The sequence below is a fragment of the Nerophis ophidion genome, linkage group LG07, assembly GCF_033978795.1.
Source record: "Nerophis ophidion isolate RoL-2023_Sa linkage group LG07, RoL_Noph_v1.0, whole genome shotgun sequence".
Classification (NCBI taxonomy): domain Eukaryota; kingdom Metazoa; phylum Chordata; class Actinopteri; order Syngnathiformes; family Syngnathidae; genus Nerophis; species Nerophis ophidion.
Window position 1 is genome coordinate 46,697,726 of NC_084617.1, and position 16,563 is coordinate 46,714,288.

Consider the following 16,563-nt stretch of genomic DNA (forward strand, 5'->3'; position numbering starts at 1 on the left):
GAACAAATTGTAACATAAAAGTAGTCTTATTCTGAATTTATATATATATTTGTTAAAGTAGGGATATCACGTGCATTTATCACATAACGTTATTACAGAAATTATGCAAACGTAGCATAATCCCGCAATTTAATACCACCATACATGCTCCTTTACTTTAACAGCGGATGAAACTACATCTGGAGTACTATATTTTTTAACTATAAGGCGCACCTAAGATCCTTTCCATCCATCCATCCATCCATCCATCCATCTATTTTCTACTGCTTGTACCTTTTGGGGTCGCGGGGGGTGCTGGAGCCTATCTCACTATCTCAGCTGAAATCCTTTAAATTTCTCAAAACTCGACAGGGCGCCTTATAAACCGGTGCACCTAATGTACGTAATAACGTTGGTTGTGCTTACCAACCTGGAAGCTATTTTATTTGGTACATGTTAAATTGATAAGTGTGACCAGTATATGTCAGTCGCACATAAGAGATATATGTGGACTGCAATATGATGGCCGTCACACATAAAAGATACGTGTAGACTGCAATATGACTCAAGTAAACAACACCAAAATGTTATATGTTTCATTGAGAATATAGAACTTTATACACGGTGCTCAAAAATCTATTAAAATGTTTTATGTACGACTTTGGTAAGCTAAGAAGCTGCACCGCTTCATGGATTGTACTGTGCTTCAACATACGAGTGTTATTATGGTGTGTGTAAAAGGTAAGAATTTATCTGGTGTTTTGTTTTGCAATATTATGCAAAACCAACTTTTCTTACCTTCTGGTACCTGCTGATCTGTATTTGAGATCTGCATAAATCCTGAAAATTTGCAGGCCTCCTGTACTGTTTATATATTTACCATAAACTGTTTTAAAAAATATAAAAAACACTATATTTTATAGCAAATGTTATACATGTAAGGTTTTTACTGTAAAATTGATAGTCTACTTAAAACATTTTATACAATAATTATGAAATCCAGAGACAAATACAGACATTATTTGCTGTTACAAGTGGCCCTATGATGGCCCTCAATGAAAACCAGTTTGACATTCCTGCTTTAAAGCACGAACAATGACCTGGCCGGTAAATGTTATGTAAATAAAGTCAATACCTGTCTGTAGGTAATAGGAGGAATAACAGAAAACAGCTGTTGATGTTTTTTTTAGTTAAAAATGTCTTCATTGTTATCAATGAACAAAAACAATATTTAATTCCAAACCCCATTAAATTGTCAATCAAATATTATGTCCTGTGATTGACTGGCGACCAACTCTAAAGTCAACTGGGATTGGCTCCAGCTCACCTGTGACGCTGAATGGGATAACTGCTATAAAATGAATGAATATTTCTGTATAGCACCTGAGTTTTTACTTCTCCCTCTTTGTTGCATCTCAAATCTTACCATCAATCTCTCTTTATGCCTTTCTTTCTGTAAACTGCGTGTCTCAGCTGGCCAAAGGGCTTTCTTTTTTTTTTTCTCTCGTCAAGTCGAGTTCTGGGTGTGTTCCATGGACTCTCCATTGTGGCAGTGAGTTATGAAAGCTAACACGTGAATCGAGTGCAGATGTTTCCATTGTTGCACATTCACACTCAAATAACACACGCAATGCTGGGACGAGGGGGAGGAGATGAGAAGGTAGATTACGAAAAAGGGTAAAGAAACAAGAAATGACGCCATGTGACGAGTTGAATGCTTTTATAACATTTGTCTTTATGTTGGACTTGTATGTGGCAGCCTGGCTGCAGCAGCAGCAGATTATGTTCCGAACAAAAGACTATTCTATTGTAAATAAAGAGCAAGCTCCAAGCCGGAAGCTCTTTATATAAAGTTTAAGTGTCCTTTATTGCTAGTTTGAGCTTCTGTTAAAGACTCGTGAGACCCTTAATGCCGAGGAGCTTGTCTTTTATCGCCAGTTGTTAGTTAGTAAGTTGGTCTGTTGGGGAAAACTAGTTGGCTGCTTTTCAAAAAGTGGATCACAGGCCAAGAAAGAACCAATGTGAACACAAGGGATTGGTATCGAGTCCGGTACTTTCTCAGCACCGATCCTATCGGGCAGCGATTCACGTAAAATCCAACGGTGCGAGGTTAAGGTACATGGTTTGGCGATCACTCCAGAGGCACTGAGGGCGAACCCAGCCAAACAACCTATAGGTAATGTTACAATTTTCAATACCAACACAACAATTGACTAAAGAAAACGCTCCAACACAAGTAAAATAGGGCTCCACTTTTCCCAAAAAAATGTGCTAGCTTGATGCTAATTTACTTGGCTTTGCTATTGACACACGACTGATTAGCATTAGCGATTGTACGTGGTGATCTCAACACCTCCAAATTTGTTAATGATAACTACGACTAAGATGAACATTACAATCAAAAGCTGGTGTGTAATAAGTACAATACTTACAGTATCAACACCTTTTAAAGCGCAACAAAAGACTAGCTTCAGCAAAGGTTGAACTGATGAGCCAACCCACCACAAACTATACAGTCCTGCTGTGTAACGTCCCGGAATTGCAACTATGAGTGCAACTTAATGTCATACTTGCAAATTACTCTCAAAAACATACCAACTGTACACATTTACAGCAGTTATCATAATCGTCTCATCATCTTTAAAACAATGATCATTTATTGCCACAAAAAAGTATCGAGTATCAGTATCGATTGCTAGGTACCAGGAATCGGTAGTGTTTCGGTGCAATTGTGAACGTTACTCATCCCTAGTGAGCAGTTTGTAAACATGCGTTTGTTTTTAAAGACATTTTCGGGAAATTTAATTTTAATCTTAAACTTAATCTTAAGAATTCTCTGTTAGTAGAATTGATCATTTTATTAAGCGTATTTAAGTTAAAGTACCAATGATTGTCACACACACAAGGTGTGGCAAAATTATTCTCTATTTGCATGGTTAAGCTTTTCAGAGTTGTCATCTACCATGCTTCTGATGCTGCTGTATTGACTCTAGGGTTAAAAAAAGTTAATGTTAGGTCATAAATCATGAATCTCACCTATATAGTAGAAAGATGTGGCACTGAGAGTTGGTCGAATCGGAAAATCCACATGCTTGATACTATATGGCTTTCAACAAATGGAACACAGCAAAAGAACATTGCGAGAATTTTTATTTTTTAACTGAGAAGTGAGGATTAATATGAATTTAGCAGCTCAGTTAGAGCACAAATTCCGAAAGATACAACCATCCTACCGGTCGGCCTCCCACTAAGAGCGGACATAGTAAGTCAACATTTTATGTTCTTATTTGAAACCTTCAGCAACAGAACCACATGCTTTAAGTCTCTTACAAAGTCTGACAGTAGTAGTAGCAAACACAGAAAGCGTACTCTGTATGTTGTTGTTGACATTGAACGCTACCGTTGTTACGCGTTTTCTAAAATAAATGTGCCCAGGAAGGAAGTTATGGAAATGTTTAAAATGACAAAAATACTGTTATTCTGAATGTGCCTGTTACTAAAATGAATACATACTTACATGATGGGATGGCTCCTCTCTGAGCTGCAACCTTATCGTGGTAGAGGAGTTTGCGTGTCCCAATGATCCTAGGAGCTATGTTGTCCGGGGGCATAAAGTCCCCTGGTAGGGTCTCCCAAGGCAAACAGGTTCTAGGTGAGGGATCAGACAAAGAGCAGCTCAAAGACCTTTATGAAGAAGAAACATCATGGACCCAGATTTCCCTCGCCCGGACGCGGGTCACCGGGGCCCCCCTCTGGAGCCAGGCCCGGAGGTGGGGCACGATGGCGAGCGCCTGGTGGCCGGGCCTGTTCCCATGGGGCCCGGCCGGGCACAGCCCGAAGAGGCAACGTGGGTCCCCCCTCCAATGGGCTCACCACCCATAGCAGGGGCCATAGAGGTCGGGTGCATTGTGAGCTGGGCGACAGCCGAAGGCAGGGCACTTGGCGGTCCGATCCTCGGCTACAGAAGCTAGCTCTTGGGACGTGGAACGTCACGTCACTGGGGGGGAAAGAGCCTGAGCTAGTGCGCGAAGTCGAGAAATTCCGGCTGGATATAGTCGGACTCACTTCGACGCACAGCAAGGGCTCTGGAACCACTTCTCTCGAGAGGGTTTGGACCCTCTTCCACTCTGGCGTTGCCGGCAGTGAGAGGCGACGGGCTGGGGTGGCAATTCTTGTTTCCCCCCGGCTCAAAGCCTGTACGTTGGAGTTCAACCCGGTGGACGAAAGGGTAGCCTCCCTCCGCCTTCGGGTGGGGGGACGGGTCCTGACTGTTGTTTGTGCTTATGCACCAAACAGCAGTTCAGAGTACCCACCCTTTTTGGGAACGCTCGAGGGAGTACTGGAAAGTGCTCCCCCGGGTGATTCCCTTGTCCTACTGGGAGACTTCAACGCTCACGTTGGCAACGACAGTGAAACCTGGAGAGGCGTGATTGGGAAGAATGGCCGCCCGGATCTGAACCCGAGTGGTGTTTTGTTATTGGACTTTTGTGCTCGTCACAGTTTGTCCATAACAAACACCATGTTCAAACATAAGGGTGTCCATATGTGCACTTGGCACCAGGACACCCTAGGCCGCAGTTCCATGATCGACTTTGTAGTTGTGTCATCGGATTTGCGGCCTCATGTTATGGACACTCGGGTGAAGAGAGGGGCGGAGCTTTCTACCGATCACCACCTGGTGGTGAGTTGGCTGCGATGGTGGGGGAGGATGCCGGACAGACCTGGGAGGCCCAAACGCATTGTGAGGGTCTGCTGGGAAAGTCTGGCAGAGTCTCCTGTCAGACAAAGTTTCAATTCCCACCTCCGGAAGAACTTTGAACATGTCACGAGGGAGGTGCTGGACATTGAGTCCGAGTGGACCATGTTCCGCACCTCTATTGTCGAGGCGGCAGATCGGAGCTGTGGCCGCAAGGTAGTTGGTGCCTGTCGTGGCGGCAATCCTAAAACCCCTTGGTGGACACCAGCCGTGAGGGATGCCGTCAAGCTGAAGAAGGAGTCCTATCGGGTCCTTTTGGCTCATAGGACTCCGGAGGCAGTGGACAGGTATCGACAGGCCAAGCGGTGTGCAGCTTCAGCGGTCGCGGAGGCAAAAACTCGGACATGGGAAGAGTTCGGGGAAGCCATGGAAAACGACTTCCGGACGGCTTCGAAGCGATTCTGGACCACCGTCCGCCGCCTCAGGAAGGGGAAGCAGTGCACTATCAACACCGTGTATGGTGCGGATGGTGTTCTGCTGACCTCGACTGCGGATGTTGTGGATAGGTGGAAGGAATACTTCGAAGACCTCCTCAATCCCACCAACACGTCTTCCTATGAGGAAGCAGTGCCTGGGGAATCTGTGGTGGTCTCTCCTATTTCTGGGGCTGAGGTCGCTGAGGTAGTTAAAAAGCTCCTCGGTGGCAAGGCCCCAGGGGTGGACGAGATCCGCCCGGAGTTCCTTAAGGCTCTGGATGCTGTGGGGCTGTCTTGGTTGACAAGACTTTGCAGCATCGCGTGGACATCGGGGGCGGTACCTCTGGATTGGCAGACCGGGGTGGTGGTTCCTCTCTTTAAGAAGGGGGACCGGAGGGTGTGTTCCAACTATCGTGGGATCACACTCCTCAGCCTTCCCGGTAAGGTTTATTCAGGTGTACTGGAGAGGAGGCTACGTCGGATAGTCGAACCTCGGATTCAGGAGGAACAGTGTGGTTTTCGTCCTGGTCGTGGAACTGTGGACCAGCTCTATACTCTCGGCAGGGTTCTTGAGGGTGCATGGGAGTTTGCCCAACCAGTCTACATGTGCTTTGTGGACTTGGAGAAGGCATTCGACCGTGTCCCTCGGGAAGTCCTGTGGGGAGTGCTCAGAGAGTATGGGGTATCGGACTGTCTTATTGTGGCGGTCCGTTCCCTGTACGATCAGTGCCAGAGCTTGGTCCGCATTGCCGGCAGTAAGTCGAACACATTTCCAGTGAGGGTTGGACTCCGCCAAGGCTGTCCTTTGTCACCGATTCTGTTCATAACTTTTATGGACAGAATTTCTAGGCGCAGTCAAGGCGTTGAGGGGTTCCGGTTTGGTAACCGCAGGATCAGGTCTCTGCTTTTTGCAGATGATGTGGTCCTGATGGCTTCATCTGACCGGGATCTTCAGCTCTCGCTGGATCGTTTCGCAGCCGAGTGTGAAGCGACCGGAATGAGAATCAGCACCTCCAAGTCCGAGTCCATGGTTCTCGCCCGGAAAAGGGTGGAGTGCTTTCTCCGGGTTGGGGAGGAGACCCTGCCCCAAGTGGAGGAGTTCAAGTACCTAGGAGTCTTGTTCACGAGTGAGGGAAGAGTGGATCGTGAGATCGACAGGCGGATCGGTGCGGCGTCTTCAGTAATGCGGACGTTGTACCGGTCCGTTGTGGTGAAGAAGGAGCTGAGCCGGAAGGCAAAGCTCTCAATTTACCGGTCGATCTACGTTCCCATCCTCACCTATGGTCATGAGCTTTGGGTCATGACCGAAAGGATAAGATCACGGGTACAAGCGGCCGAAATGAGTTTCCTCCGCCGTGTGGCGGGGCTCTCCCTTAGAGATAGGGTGAGAAGCTCTGCCATCCGGGAGGAACTCAAAGTAAAGCCGCTGCTCCTTCACATCGAGAGGAGCCAGATGAGGTGGTTCGGGCATCTGGTCAGGATGCCACCCGAACGCCTCCCTAGGGAGGTGTTTAGGGCACGTCCAACCGGTAGGAGGCCACGGGGAAGACCTAGGACACGTTGGGAAGACTATGTCTCCCGGCTGGCCTGGGAACGCCTCGGGATCCCCCGGGAAGAGCTAGACGAAGTGGCTGGGGAGAGGGAAGTCTGGGTTTCCCTGCTTAGGCTGTTGCCCCCGCGACCCGACCTCGGATAAGCGGAAGATGATGGATGGATGGATGGATGATGGGATGGTTTTTAAAGTGATTTATAGGTAAAATAGATAAAGCATTGCCAGCTGCCTTTTACCAGCATTTTTTTTTTTTACCATTTAGAATAGTGTATCTTAACTGTTGTTGTCCTAAATGGCCGCCAAATAAGCCGGCCATTTAGGGGTGTGGGAAAAAATCGATTCGAATACGAATCGCGATTCTCACCTTGTACGATTCAGAATCGATTCTCATTTTTTTAAATCGATTTTTTATTTTTTATTTATTTATTATTATTAATTTTTTTTAATCAATCCAACAAAACAATACACAGCAATACCATAACAATGTAATCCAATTCCAAAACCAAACCTGACCCAGCAACACTCAGAACTGCAATAAACAGAGCAATTGAAAGGAGACACAAACACGACACAGAACAAACCAAAAGTAGTGAAACAAAAATGAAAATATAAATATTTTCTCTTTCAAAGGTTAGCGGCTGCGCTTCAGATCTTGGTGCCTCAATATTACCAAAAACATTTAATTTATTTTTTATTGATTTAAAGTGTGATACAAATTAAGAACAGGAAGTGGATACATGTGTTAGTAATTGCTATGAAGCGGAAAAGGGGTAAGATTAAACAAGCTCTGCTTCTTTCTACTCATTTTCAGACATGTTATAATGAGGAAATGGAAATATGTGAAATATGTGATGTATCATATAAACTCAAACAACAACAAGAGCCTTATTGGAGCCTTAATGTGAGTCCCCTTTTGACCCCTCCAGTGTATGTATTATTTTTTTCACGCACCAAAGGCGCGACCTTCTTTTGTAAACAGTGTTGCAAAAAAACTCTGCCAAAAATAGTTTCAATAAATTAATCTTGCTAAGTACTACCAAGAAGACCTGTTAAGTTTATTTTAAGTTAGGTGCAGATTTTTCCAAATTGTACCTGTTACGGCGGGGTCGTATGCAGATGGAACTCAGTGTGCAAGTAGGATAATGATTTATTCTCCATAAATACAAAAGTACGGTCAAAATGTAAAAGTACAGGAAAGCGTGGTGATAGCACAAGAAGCTAAGGGAAAAGCTAACGCGAAAGCTTAGAAACAGGCAAACAAATGGCGAAACTTGGCTCAGGAATCAAAAACGTATTCAACGTAACTGTTGTGTGAAGCAAATAAAACAGCCAGAGGGAGTGTGGCAAAAAGCAGGAAGAAATAGCTCTCCGATTAGTGCCCGAGACCAGGTGAGCGTCCCGAACTAGTATTCCAATATTTTGGTACTGATACCATAATGTATTTTGGTACTTTTTTGTTAATTTTCAGTACTTGAATTAAGGGGACCACAAAAAATGTAATTATTGGCTTTAATTTGACAAAAAATCTTACGGTACATTAAAGGCCTACTGAAATGAGATGTTCTTATTCAAACGGGGATAGCAGGTCCATTCTATGTGTCATACTTGATCATTTCGCGATATTGCCATCTTTTTGCTGAAAGGATTTACTAGAGAACATCGACGATAAAGTTCGCAACTTTTGGTCGCTAATAAAAAAGCCTTGCCTGTACAGGAAGTAGCTGACGATGTGCGCGTGACGTCACGGGTTGTGGAGCTCCTCACATCCTCACATTGTTTACAATCATGACCACCAGCAGCGAGAGCGATTGGGACCGAGAAAGCGACGATTTCCCCATTAATTTGAGCGAGGATGAAAGATTCGTGGATGAGAATACTGAGAATGAAGGACTAGAAAAAAAAAAAAGACAGGTTAGTGGGAGCAATTCAGATGTCATTAGACACATTTACGAGGATAATTCTGGAAAATCCCTAACTGCTTATTTTGTTACTAGTGTTGTAGTGAGATTATACTGTCGTACCTGAAAGTCAGAGGGGTGTGGCCACGGGTGTGGTGACCGCCAGTGTCTCTGAGGGAAGCCACATTTCTCGTTGAGGCGAAGCGAAAGCACCCAGTCGGGCCGGGCTGAGCTTTTTTTCCCCCTCCTCCACGGTGGAAGTATCCCATGTTCGGGGGCGGCCGGTTGGAGGAGTTAAGTCCGCAGCTGCCTCTTTGACAGGTGCACGAGGAACGACGCAAGCTCCGCTCATGTCTACGGTAAGAGCCGACTTATTACCACAATTTTCTCACTGAAACCTGCCGGTTGACATGTGGTCGGGAACCATGTTAGCTTGACCGCTCCGTTCCATAGTAAAGTTTCACCTTCGGGAATGTAAACAAGGAAACACCGTTTGTTTGTGTTGCTAAAGGCAGCTGGAATACACCGCTTCCCACCTACATCTTTCTTCTTTGGCGTCTCCATTATTAATTGAACAAATTGCAAAAGGTTCAGCAACACAAATGTCCAGAATACTGTGTAATTATGCGATTAAAGCAGACTACTTATAGCTGGGATTGGGCTGGAAAAAATTGTCGTGACGCCTCGGATTGTAGCAGACTTTTTCAACAGGATACTTCGCGCGAAATTTAAAATTGCAATTTAGTAAAATAAAAAGGCCGTATAGGCATGTGTTGCAATGTTAATATTTCATCATTGATGTATTAACTATCAGACTGCGTGGTCGGTAGTAGTGGGTTTCAGTTGGCCTTTAAACATATGTTTATTATTGTAAAATTGTCCTTAAATAACATAGTGGACAAACAAGACAACTTGTCTTTTAGTAGTAAGTAAACAAACAAAGGATTCTAATTTAGTTGCTGACTTATGCAGTAATATATTGTGTAATTTATCATTATATTTTTTCATCAACATTAAGGACAAATGCTAGGAAATTAATAATTTTTGTAATTGTTCATTTACTGTTGATATCTGCTTATATTCTGTCTCAACATGTTTTATCTACACGTCTATTAAGATGTAATAATCACTTATTTTTCTGTTATTTGATACTTTGCATTAGTTTTGGATGATACCACACATTTCGGTATCAATCCAATTTTAAGTAGTTACAGGATCATGCATTGGTCATATTCAAAGTCCTCATGTGTCCAGGGACATATTTCCTGAGTTTATAAACATAATGTACATTTAAAAAAAAACAAAATAAGATTTTGTGATGCTAAAAGATAGTGATATAATCATAGTAGTATCGACTAGATACTCGCCTGTACTTGGTATCATTACAGTGGATAATAGGTGTAGATCCACCACTGGCGTTTGTTTGTATTGTAGCGTCCCGGAAGGGTTGGTGCTGCAGGAAATTTCGTGAATTTACGTAATGTTTATGTTATGTTGTGCTGCATATATTCTCCCAAAATGTGTTTGCCATTATTGTTTAGTGTGGTTTCACTGTATGGCACATATTTATGACAGTGTTGGCATTGTTCATTCAGCCACCCATAGTGTGACATGTATGGCTTCTGACTAAGTATGTCCTTCATTCACTTGTGTATAGTGTGTTCATAGTTAAAATAGTAGATGGTTAAAGATTGGGCATAGTGAAATATTGTCTTAATTTTGCTGACTACAGATCATCTTTATCACAACCAATATTATGACTCTGTGTGCTGTGGAATGTAGCGAAACAAAAATATTATATTTGTCACCACGGAGACAAGGAGTAATGATTTGGAAGAAGTGATAACACTGCGAATAGACATTAGCCGCTAGTTAGCCATGTCTTAAAGCAGCTCATCCTGAGGGCGTTTTTAGTGTTATAACTTCCCCTTTATCTTTAGTTGTTTACCCAAAATGTGTCCGTTCTCCCTATTATGTCTACACACATTGTCTGCTTGTAAGTACTCTGTGATTGAACACGCTCCTTTGCCTGACACGACATGACGACGGGTGGGGGATCGGTACTTTTTAGAGGCGGTATAGTACCGGATATGATTCATTAGTATCGCGGTACTATACTAATACCGGTATACTTTACAACCCTATCCCGAACACTAATCAAAGGCAGGTGAAAGTAATCAGCACCCATTGCAACCGAAAAAACACAAACCCATGGGTGCTAAAACAGAACTAAGGGAGTCTTTAACTAAACAAAACACGATCCGGGCAACGAATCATGACAGTACCAATTCAGAGGTATTCAACTCTTGAAGTTCTAATGCATTTGTCAGGGATTTAAAGCCCAAGGTGATTTATATTTTTCTTTTGCAGAGAGCGAGAAAAGGGAAAAAAAGTTTTGATCTGATAAGATCTTCTGACTGCTGCTATCTGAAATATGTCAAGGTCAAGCTTCAACGCATACATTTCTGTGAACGTTACGTATTTAACACCCATGTTGCACCTGGTAATTGGTTCTGCCTTGCCTGAAGGGTCTACACCCCCTGCGTTAAAAGAATAACACGAGTAGTCATTTTCTCTTTGTTACTTTGAACTGCTCCATACCGCTCATAGTTTGAGCTACAGATTTGTTTTTTTTTATCATGGGCCTCACGCTGAATCGTACATGCTTGTATTGGCCCCAGTTGGTGGTGACAAATCATTGTTGTAAGACAAAAAGGTGTATCGCCCAGCGTAGACCTAGGCCATGTCTAAACTAAGTCGTTTAACCCCTTAAACTAATAATTATTTAGCCGAAGCCCCGTTTCAGCCACTGTAAACCAGTTTTTAAGGTCCCCCTCCTCCGAAATTTTTTTTACACGGCTAGTGCTAGACTGCTTCATCCAAAGTGCAGGACTAATAGACTCAAAAACTCCTTTGTCCCACACGCCATTAGACTGTACAACTCCTCTCTGGGGCGGGCGGCGGGGGGTACTAGGATGACAGGGGATGCAAAACAATAACAGTGCAATACGTTTTCATAACATGGTCACTACTGCCTACTTTGTCTTGTTATATTCTTATTTTACTGTTATATTTTTATTCCCATTGTTGCTTTTTATTTTTTATTTTTATTGTAATATTTCTCTATTTTGTTTCCATTTAAACCCCCATCATTTACTTTTTTTAAATTGATCTCAATTGCTGGAATTTTAATTTTCCTGAAGGAACTCTCCTGAAGGAATCAATAAAGTACTATCTATCTATCTATCTATCTATCTATCTATCTATCTATCTATCTATCTATCTATCTATCTATCTATCTATCTATCTATCTATCTATCTATCTATCTATCTATCTATCTATCTATCTATCTATCCATCCATCCATCCATCCATCCATCCATCCATCCATCCATCCATTTATCTATCTATCTATCTATCTATCTATCTATCTATCTATCTATCTATCTATCTATCTATCTATCTATCTATCTATCTATCTATCTATCTATCTATCTATCTATCTATCTATCTATCCATCTATCTATCTATCTATCTATCTATCTATCTATGTATCTATCTATCTATCTATCTATCTATCTATCCATCCATCCATCCATCCATCCATCCATCCATCCATCCATCCATCCATCCATCCATCTAAGTGCGCAGTATATTTCTTGAACCTCCAGCACTTAGCTTTGTGTGGACTTGATCGTCAGAAAGAACGCACCACAGCCAGCTTCATAATAAAGCAGTTTCGTAACCCGGAGCTAACCACTGAAAAAAAGGAGGAGAGTCATCCAGACATGGTCGTGTTTCTCCTTCCGTCTGTACAGACGCTTGTGGAAATCACACATGAAAACCTTAAGAGAAAGTGATTGCAGCTATTTCGGATACAACACTTCTCAGACAGCAAGAGAACTTTCCAATGTCCAGGTCATCTGTGATTCTACTTACCGAAAAACTTTGTCCATTTGTCGAAGGAGAGACAATGAGAATGTGGGCTCCCATGGATGTGACAAAAAAAGTAGCCTGTGCTTTGTATTTGTATTGATATTGTTCATCCATCCATTTTCTGCTGCTTATTCCCTTTGGGGTCGCAGGGGGCGCTGGTGCCTATCTCAGCTAGGCACCGCAGAAGGCGGCGTACACCCTGGACAAGTCAACCACCTCATCGCAGGGCCAACACAGATAGACAGACAACATTCTCACTCACATTCACACACTAGGGCCAATTTAGTGTTGCCAATCAACCTATCCCCAGGTGCATGTCTTTGGAAGTGGGAGGAAGCCGGAGTACCCGGAGGGAACCCCCGCATTCACGGGGAGAACATGCAAACTCCACACAGAAAAATCCCGTGCCCGGGATTGAACCCAGTACTACTCAGGACCTTCGTATTGTGAGGCAGACGCACCAACCCCTCTTTCACCGTGAAGCCTGGATATTGTTCATATAAGTTCAATTTAAAAAGAACTTGCACACAAAACAACACTGGAGGTGACTATAATGTGCACATTTTCCACGCATGCGTACTACGTCGCGTTGCACCGGTGGACGGAGGGGGGCGGGGGTCTTAAACTGTGGCATTGTTGTGTGTGGATAAGGTTAGGTGTGATTTACCCTGGATAACCTTATCCGGCTTAGTATAAACAAGGCCTTAACCTCTGTAAGCCTTTGCATATCTGCGTACACAACAGGAGTCAAACCCATTTCCAACGTTTGTCTCTCAGCTCTCCGTATGTTTCTATTGCTCCCTCTGTAGTCTGTAAACATGCAAATGGAATCACTCCCAGGGTTTTCTCTCCCACCATCCTTCCCACTGACGCAGTTGCACAACAGCTTGGCTCCAAGTTGAGTGCATAACTTCAAATCTGTCCAAGTACCAAAAAAAAAAAAAAATCACCAGAGGCCCCCTTGCACACTCATGTATGGGACCGTTGTGTGCGAACATGAGGAGCTATGCAACATGTAACGTTATATTCACATTTGTCATACCCTAATCACTGTGCTTCGTTCTCCGCATTTCAGGAGGCGCATGCTTTTATTAGTGCGCACAAAGCGGAGGATGTGACAGAGGAGGGGATTAGAGCTGAGCTCAGCAAGACCCACGCTCCACCTCAGTGGGCCAGGAAGAGCTCCTCCAGGTCCTCAGAGAGGGAGGACATTGTTGTGAGTAGTTGGCAATACCCCTTGTGTCCACTAGATGACAGCAGATGCTTTTAGTAAGTCTTACGTTGAACCTTGGTGTGGTCTGATGTTAAAATATGTTTACAGTAATTCAACCACCATTGCAAATAACTTTTACTTGTGATTGCAAACTACTGCAACTTTTTCACAACATTTGCAAATAAGTACAGTTTGCAATTACAATTTCCCCATTGTGGGATGAATGAAAGTTTATCCAATCCTTATTTGCATATGGGTCATTTCATTAGGTACATCTAAGATCACTTTTTAACATTAAGGTTTTATAAAATACCAAGGCACTTAAAATTATACACATATATATATTTATATATATATGTACATACAATAATGTTTCAATGATTTTTCAAGGTTATAAACCAGTTTAGAATTGGAATAAATACATAAAAAAATATCCACCGTGTTATAAAAGCATATGGTAATTTTTTATGATGCGCTGTGATGATATAGCCTCAATTTCTTATACTTCTTTTTTCTATAAAATCAGATAAGCACTTCAAAAACAGAAAAAATGATAAAATAATTCATAAATACCTCTTCAAAAGGAGTGTTATTGTCTTTGTAAAGTAAGTATTTGTTTTACTTGTATCGGATGGCTTTGCATTGTGCAGCTGTGCCTAATAAAGTGGCTGGTTAGTGGAGAACCTGACATGTAATCCTGCATATAAAATAAAACATTTTTAAACTCTCTGCAGGGTACAAACTATAGAAAGACGAACGCTGCAATGGAGATGAGACTCATTAACAGAGATTCCTTCTGGGCACGTGCAGAGGTATTTTTTCCCTAGACTGTACTTAGATGTTCATATGATCATTGTCATATTCCGCTTCATTCATTTATTTTTTCTTCAGCGAGAGGAAGAACAGAGGAAGGAAGAGGAAAGGAGACGAGCCGCAGAGGAGAGAAGGCGGCTTGAGAGAGAACGAGTTATGAAAGAACGAAAGGATACGGAAGAGAGAGATCGGAAAATGAACGAGAAACTACGGTTGATTGAGGAACAAAGGTGAGAGTTGTCTTTTCTCAGGTTGGAGGGTTCTCATTGTTCCCATTGGGTTGACTTTTCTCTTGCCCGGATTTGGGATCAGATCCGAGGATGTTGTTGTGGTTTGTGAACTGATTAAGGGCTATACACATAAACTTTGATTGATTAATTGATTGATTGAATAACTTGGGCGGGGGCAAGCGTCTTTTTGTGTCGTTCTCGCCATTTCCGGTTCCTAAATGGCGGTCAAAATGTACCCACTTGTCGGGATATGTCCTCACACTCCTTCAGTACATGTGAGATGCATAATTTACGATCTACAATAAACTTACAGAAGCAAGGCAACACCTCGCCAGTCGATCACATTTTACACAGGCTTGTGATCACAGCTACGCTATAAATAGTTTGTCTGCGTTAGCGCTTATAATAACAAAATCACTAATACTTGGTTCATAATCAAATAACTAAGTGTAAGTCAAGTATATTTGATGGTTTTTGAATGGTTATTTATAGGCAAAATAGAGAACCTCCCATGGGCTCTGCTGTATTTAAGTTTATTCAGTGGTGTGCCGCCAGGGCCAGCAAGGCCTTCTCTGCTGGCCTATCATAAGCAGAAATCATGATCATAATTAAAGATAAAAAAAAATGTTCCCCTAAATATATCTAAAAGTATCCATATTTTCTTCTTGTCATATTAGTGATTTGTTTTTAGTTTTAGTTTTCATCCAATCAGAATTCAGCTAGCTTTTGTTGCCATGCTGTACTAACTCTGCCTGGGGGCCTTAAAGGCCCACTGAAACCCACTACTACCGACCACGCAGTCTGATAGTTTATATATAAATGATGAAATATTAACATTGCAACGCATGCCAATATGGCCCTTTTAGTCTACTAAATTGCAATTTTTAATTTCGCGCAATGTATTCTGTTGAAAATGTCGCGGTATGATGACGTGCGTTTGACGTCACCGGTTTTAGCGGACATTTTTTTCCAGCCTGATCCAAGCTATAAGTAGTCTGCTTTAATTGCATAATTACACAGTATTCTGGACATCTGTGTTGCAGAATCTTTTGCAATTTGTTCAATTAATAATGGAGAAGTCAAAGTTGAAACATGGAGGTGGGAAGTGGTGTATTGCAGCTGCCTTTAGCAACACAAACACAGCCGGTGTTTCCTTGTTTAAAATTCCCGAAGGTGAAGCTTAACTATGGAAAAGAGCGGTCAAGCGAACATGGTTCCCGACCACATGTCAACCGGCAGGTTTCGGTGAGAAAATTGTGGTAATAAGGCGTAGCTTGCGTCCTCCTGCAGCTGCGTGGCTACCCTCAGAGACACTGGCGGTTACCACACCCGTGGCCACACCCCTCCGACTTTCAGGTACTCTATAATCTAATAAGAAGATAAGGGATTTTCCAGAATTATCCTAGTAAATGTGTCTAATAACATCTGAATCGCTCCCACTGCCCTTGCCTTTTTTTTTTTACTCTTTTTTTTTTTAAAGTCCTTCACTCTCACTGTCCTCATCCACAAATCTTTTATCCTCGCTCAAATTAGTGGGGAATTTGTCGCTTTCTCGGTCCGAATCACTCTAGCTGCTGGTGGCTATGATTGTAAACAATGTGAGGATGTGAAGAGACCTACAACCAGTGACCTACAACCAGTGACGTCACGCGCACATCGTCTGCTACTTCCTGTACAGGCAAGGCTTTTTTATTAGCGACCAAAAGTTGCGAACTTTATCGTCGATGTTCTCTACTACTCCACATAGAATGGACCTGCTATCCCCATTTG

General features: G+C 42.7%; 1 protein-coding gene across 1 annotated transcript in view; it reads left to right on the forward strand.

Annotated features, from left to right (window-relative positions):
- The window catches only part of si:dkey-40c11.2 (drebrin-like protein), a 140,799-nt gene that overhangs the window by 105,780 nt on the left and 18,456 nt on the right, over positions 1–16,563 (forward strand). Inside the window, exons 5-7 of the mRNA XM_061906275.1 lie at positions 13,613–13,753; positions 14,485–14,562; positions 14,642–14,793. Coding sequence (XP_061762259.1) covers positions 13,613–13,753; positions 14,485–14,562; positions 14,642–14,793 — 371 coding nt within the window. The remainder of the gene's footprint in view (positions 1–13,612; positions 13,754–14,484; positions 14,563–14,641; positions 14,794–16,563) is intronic.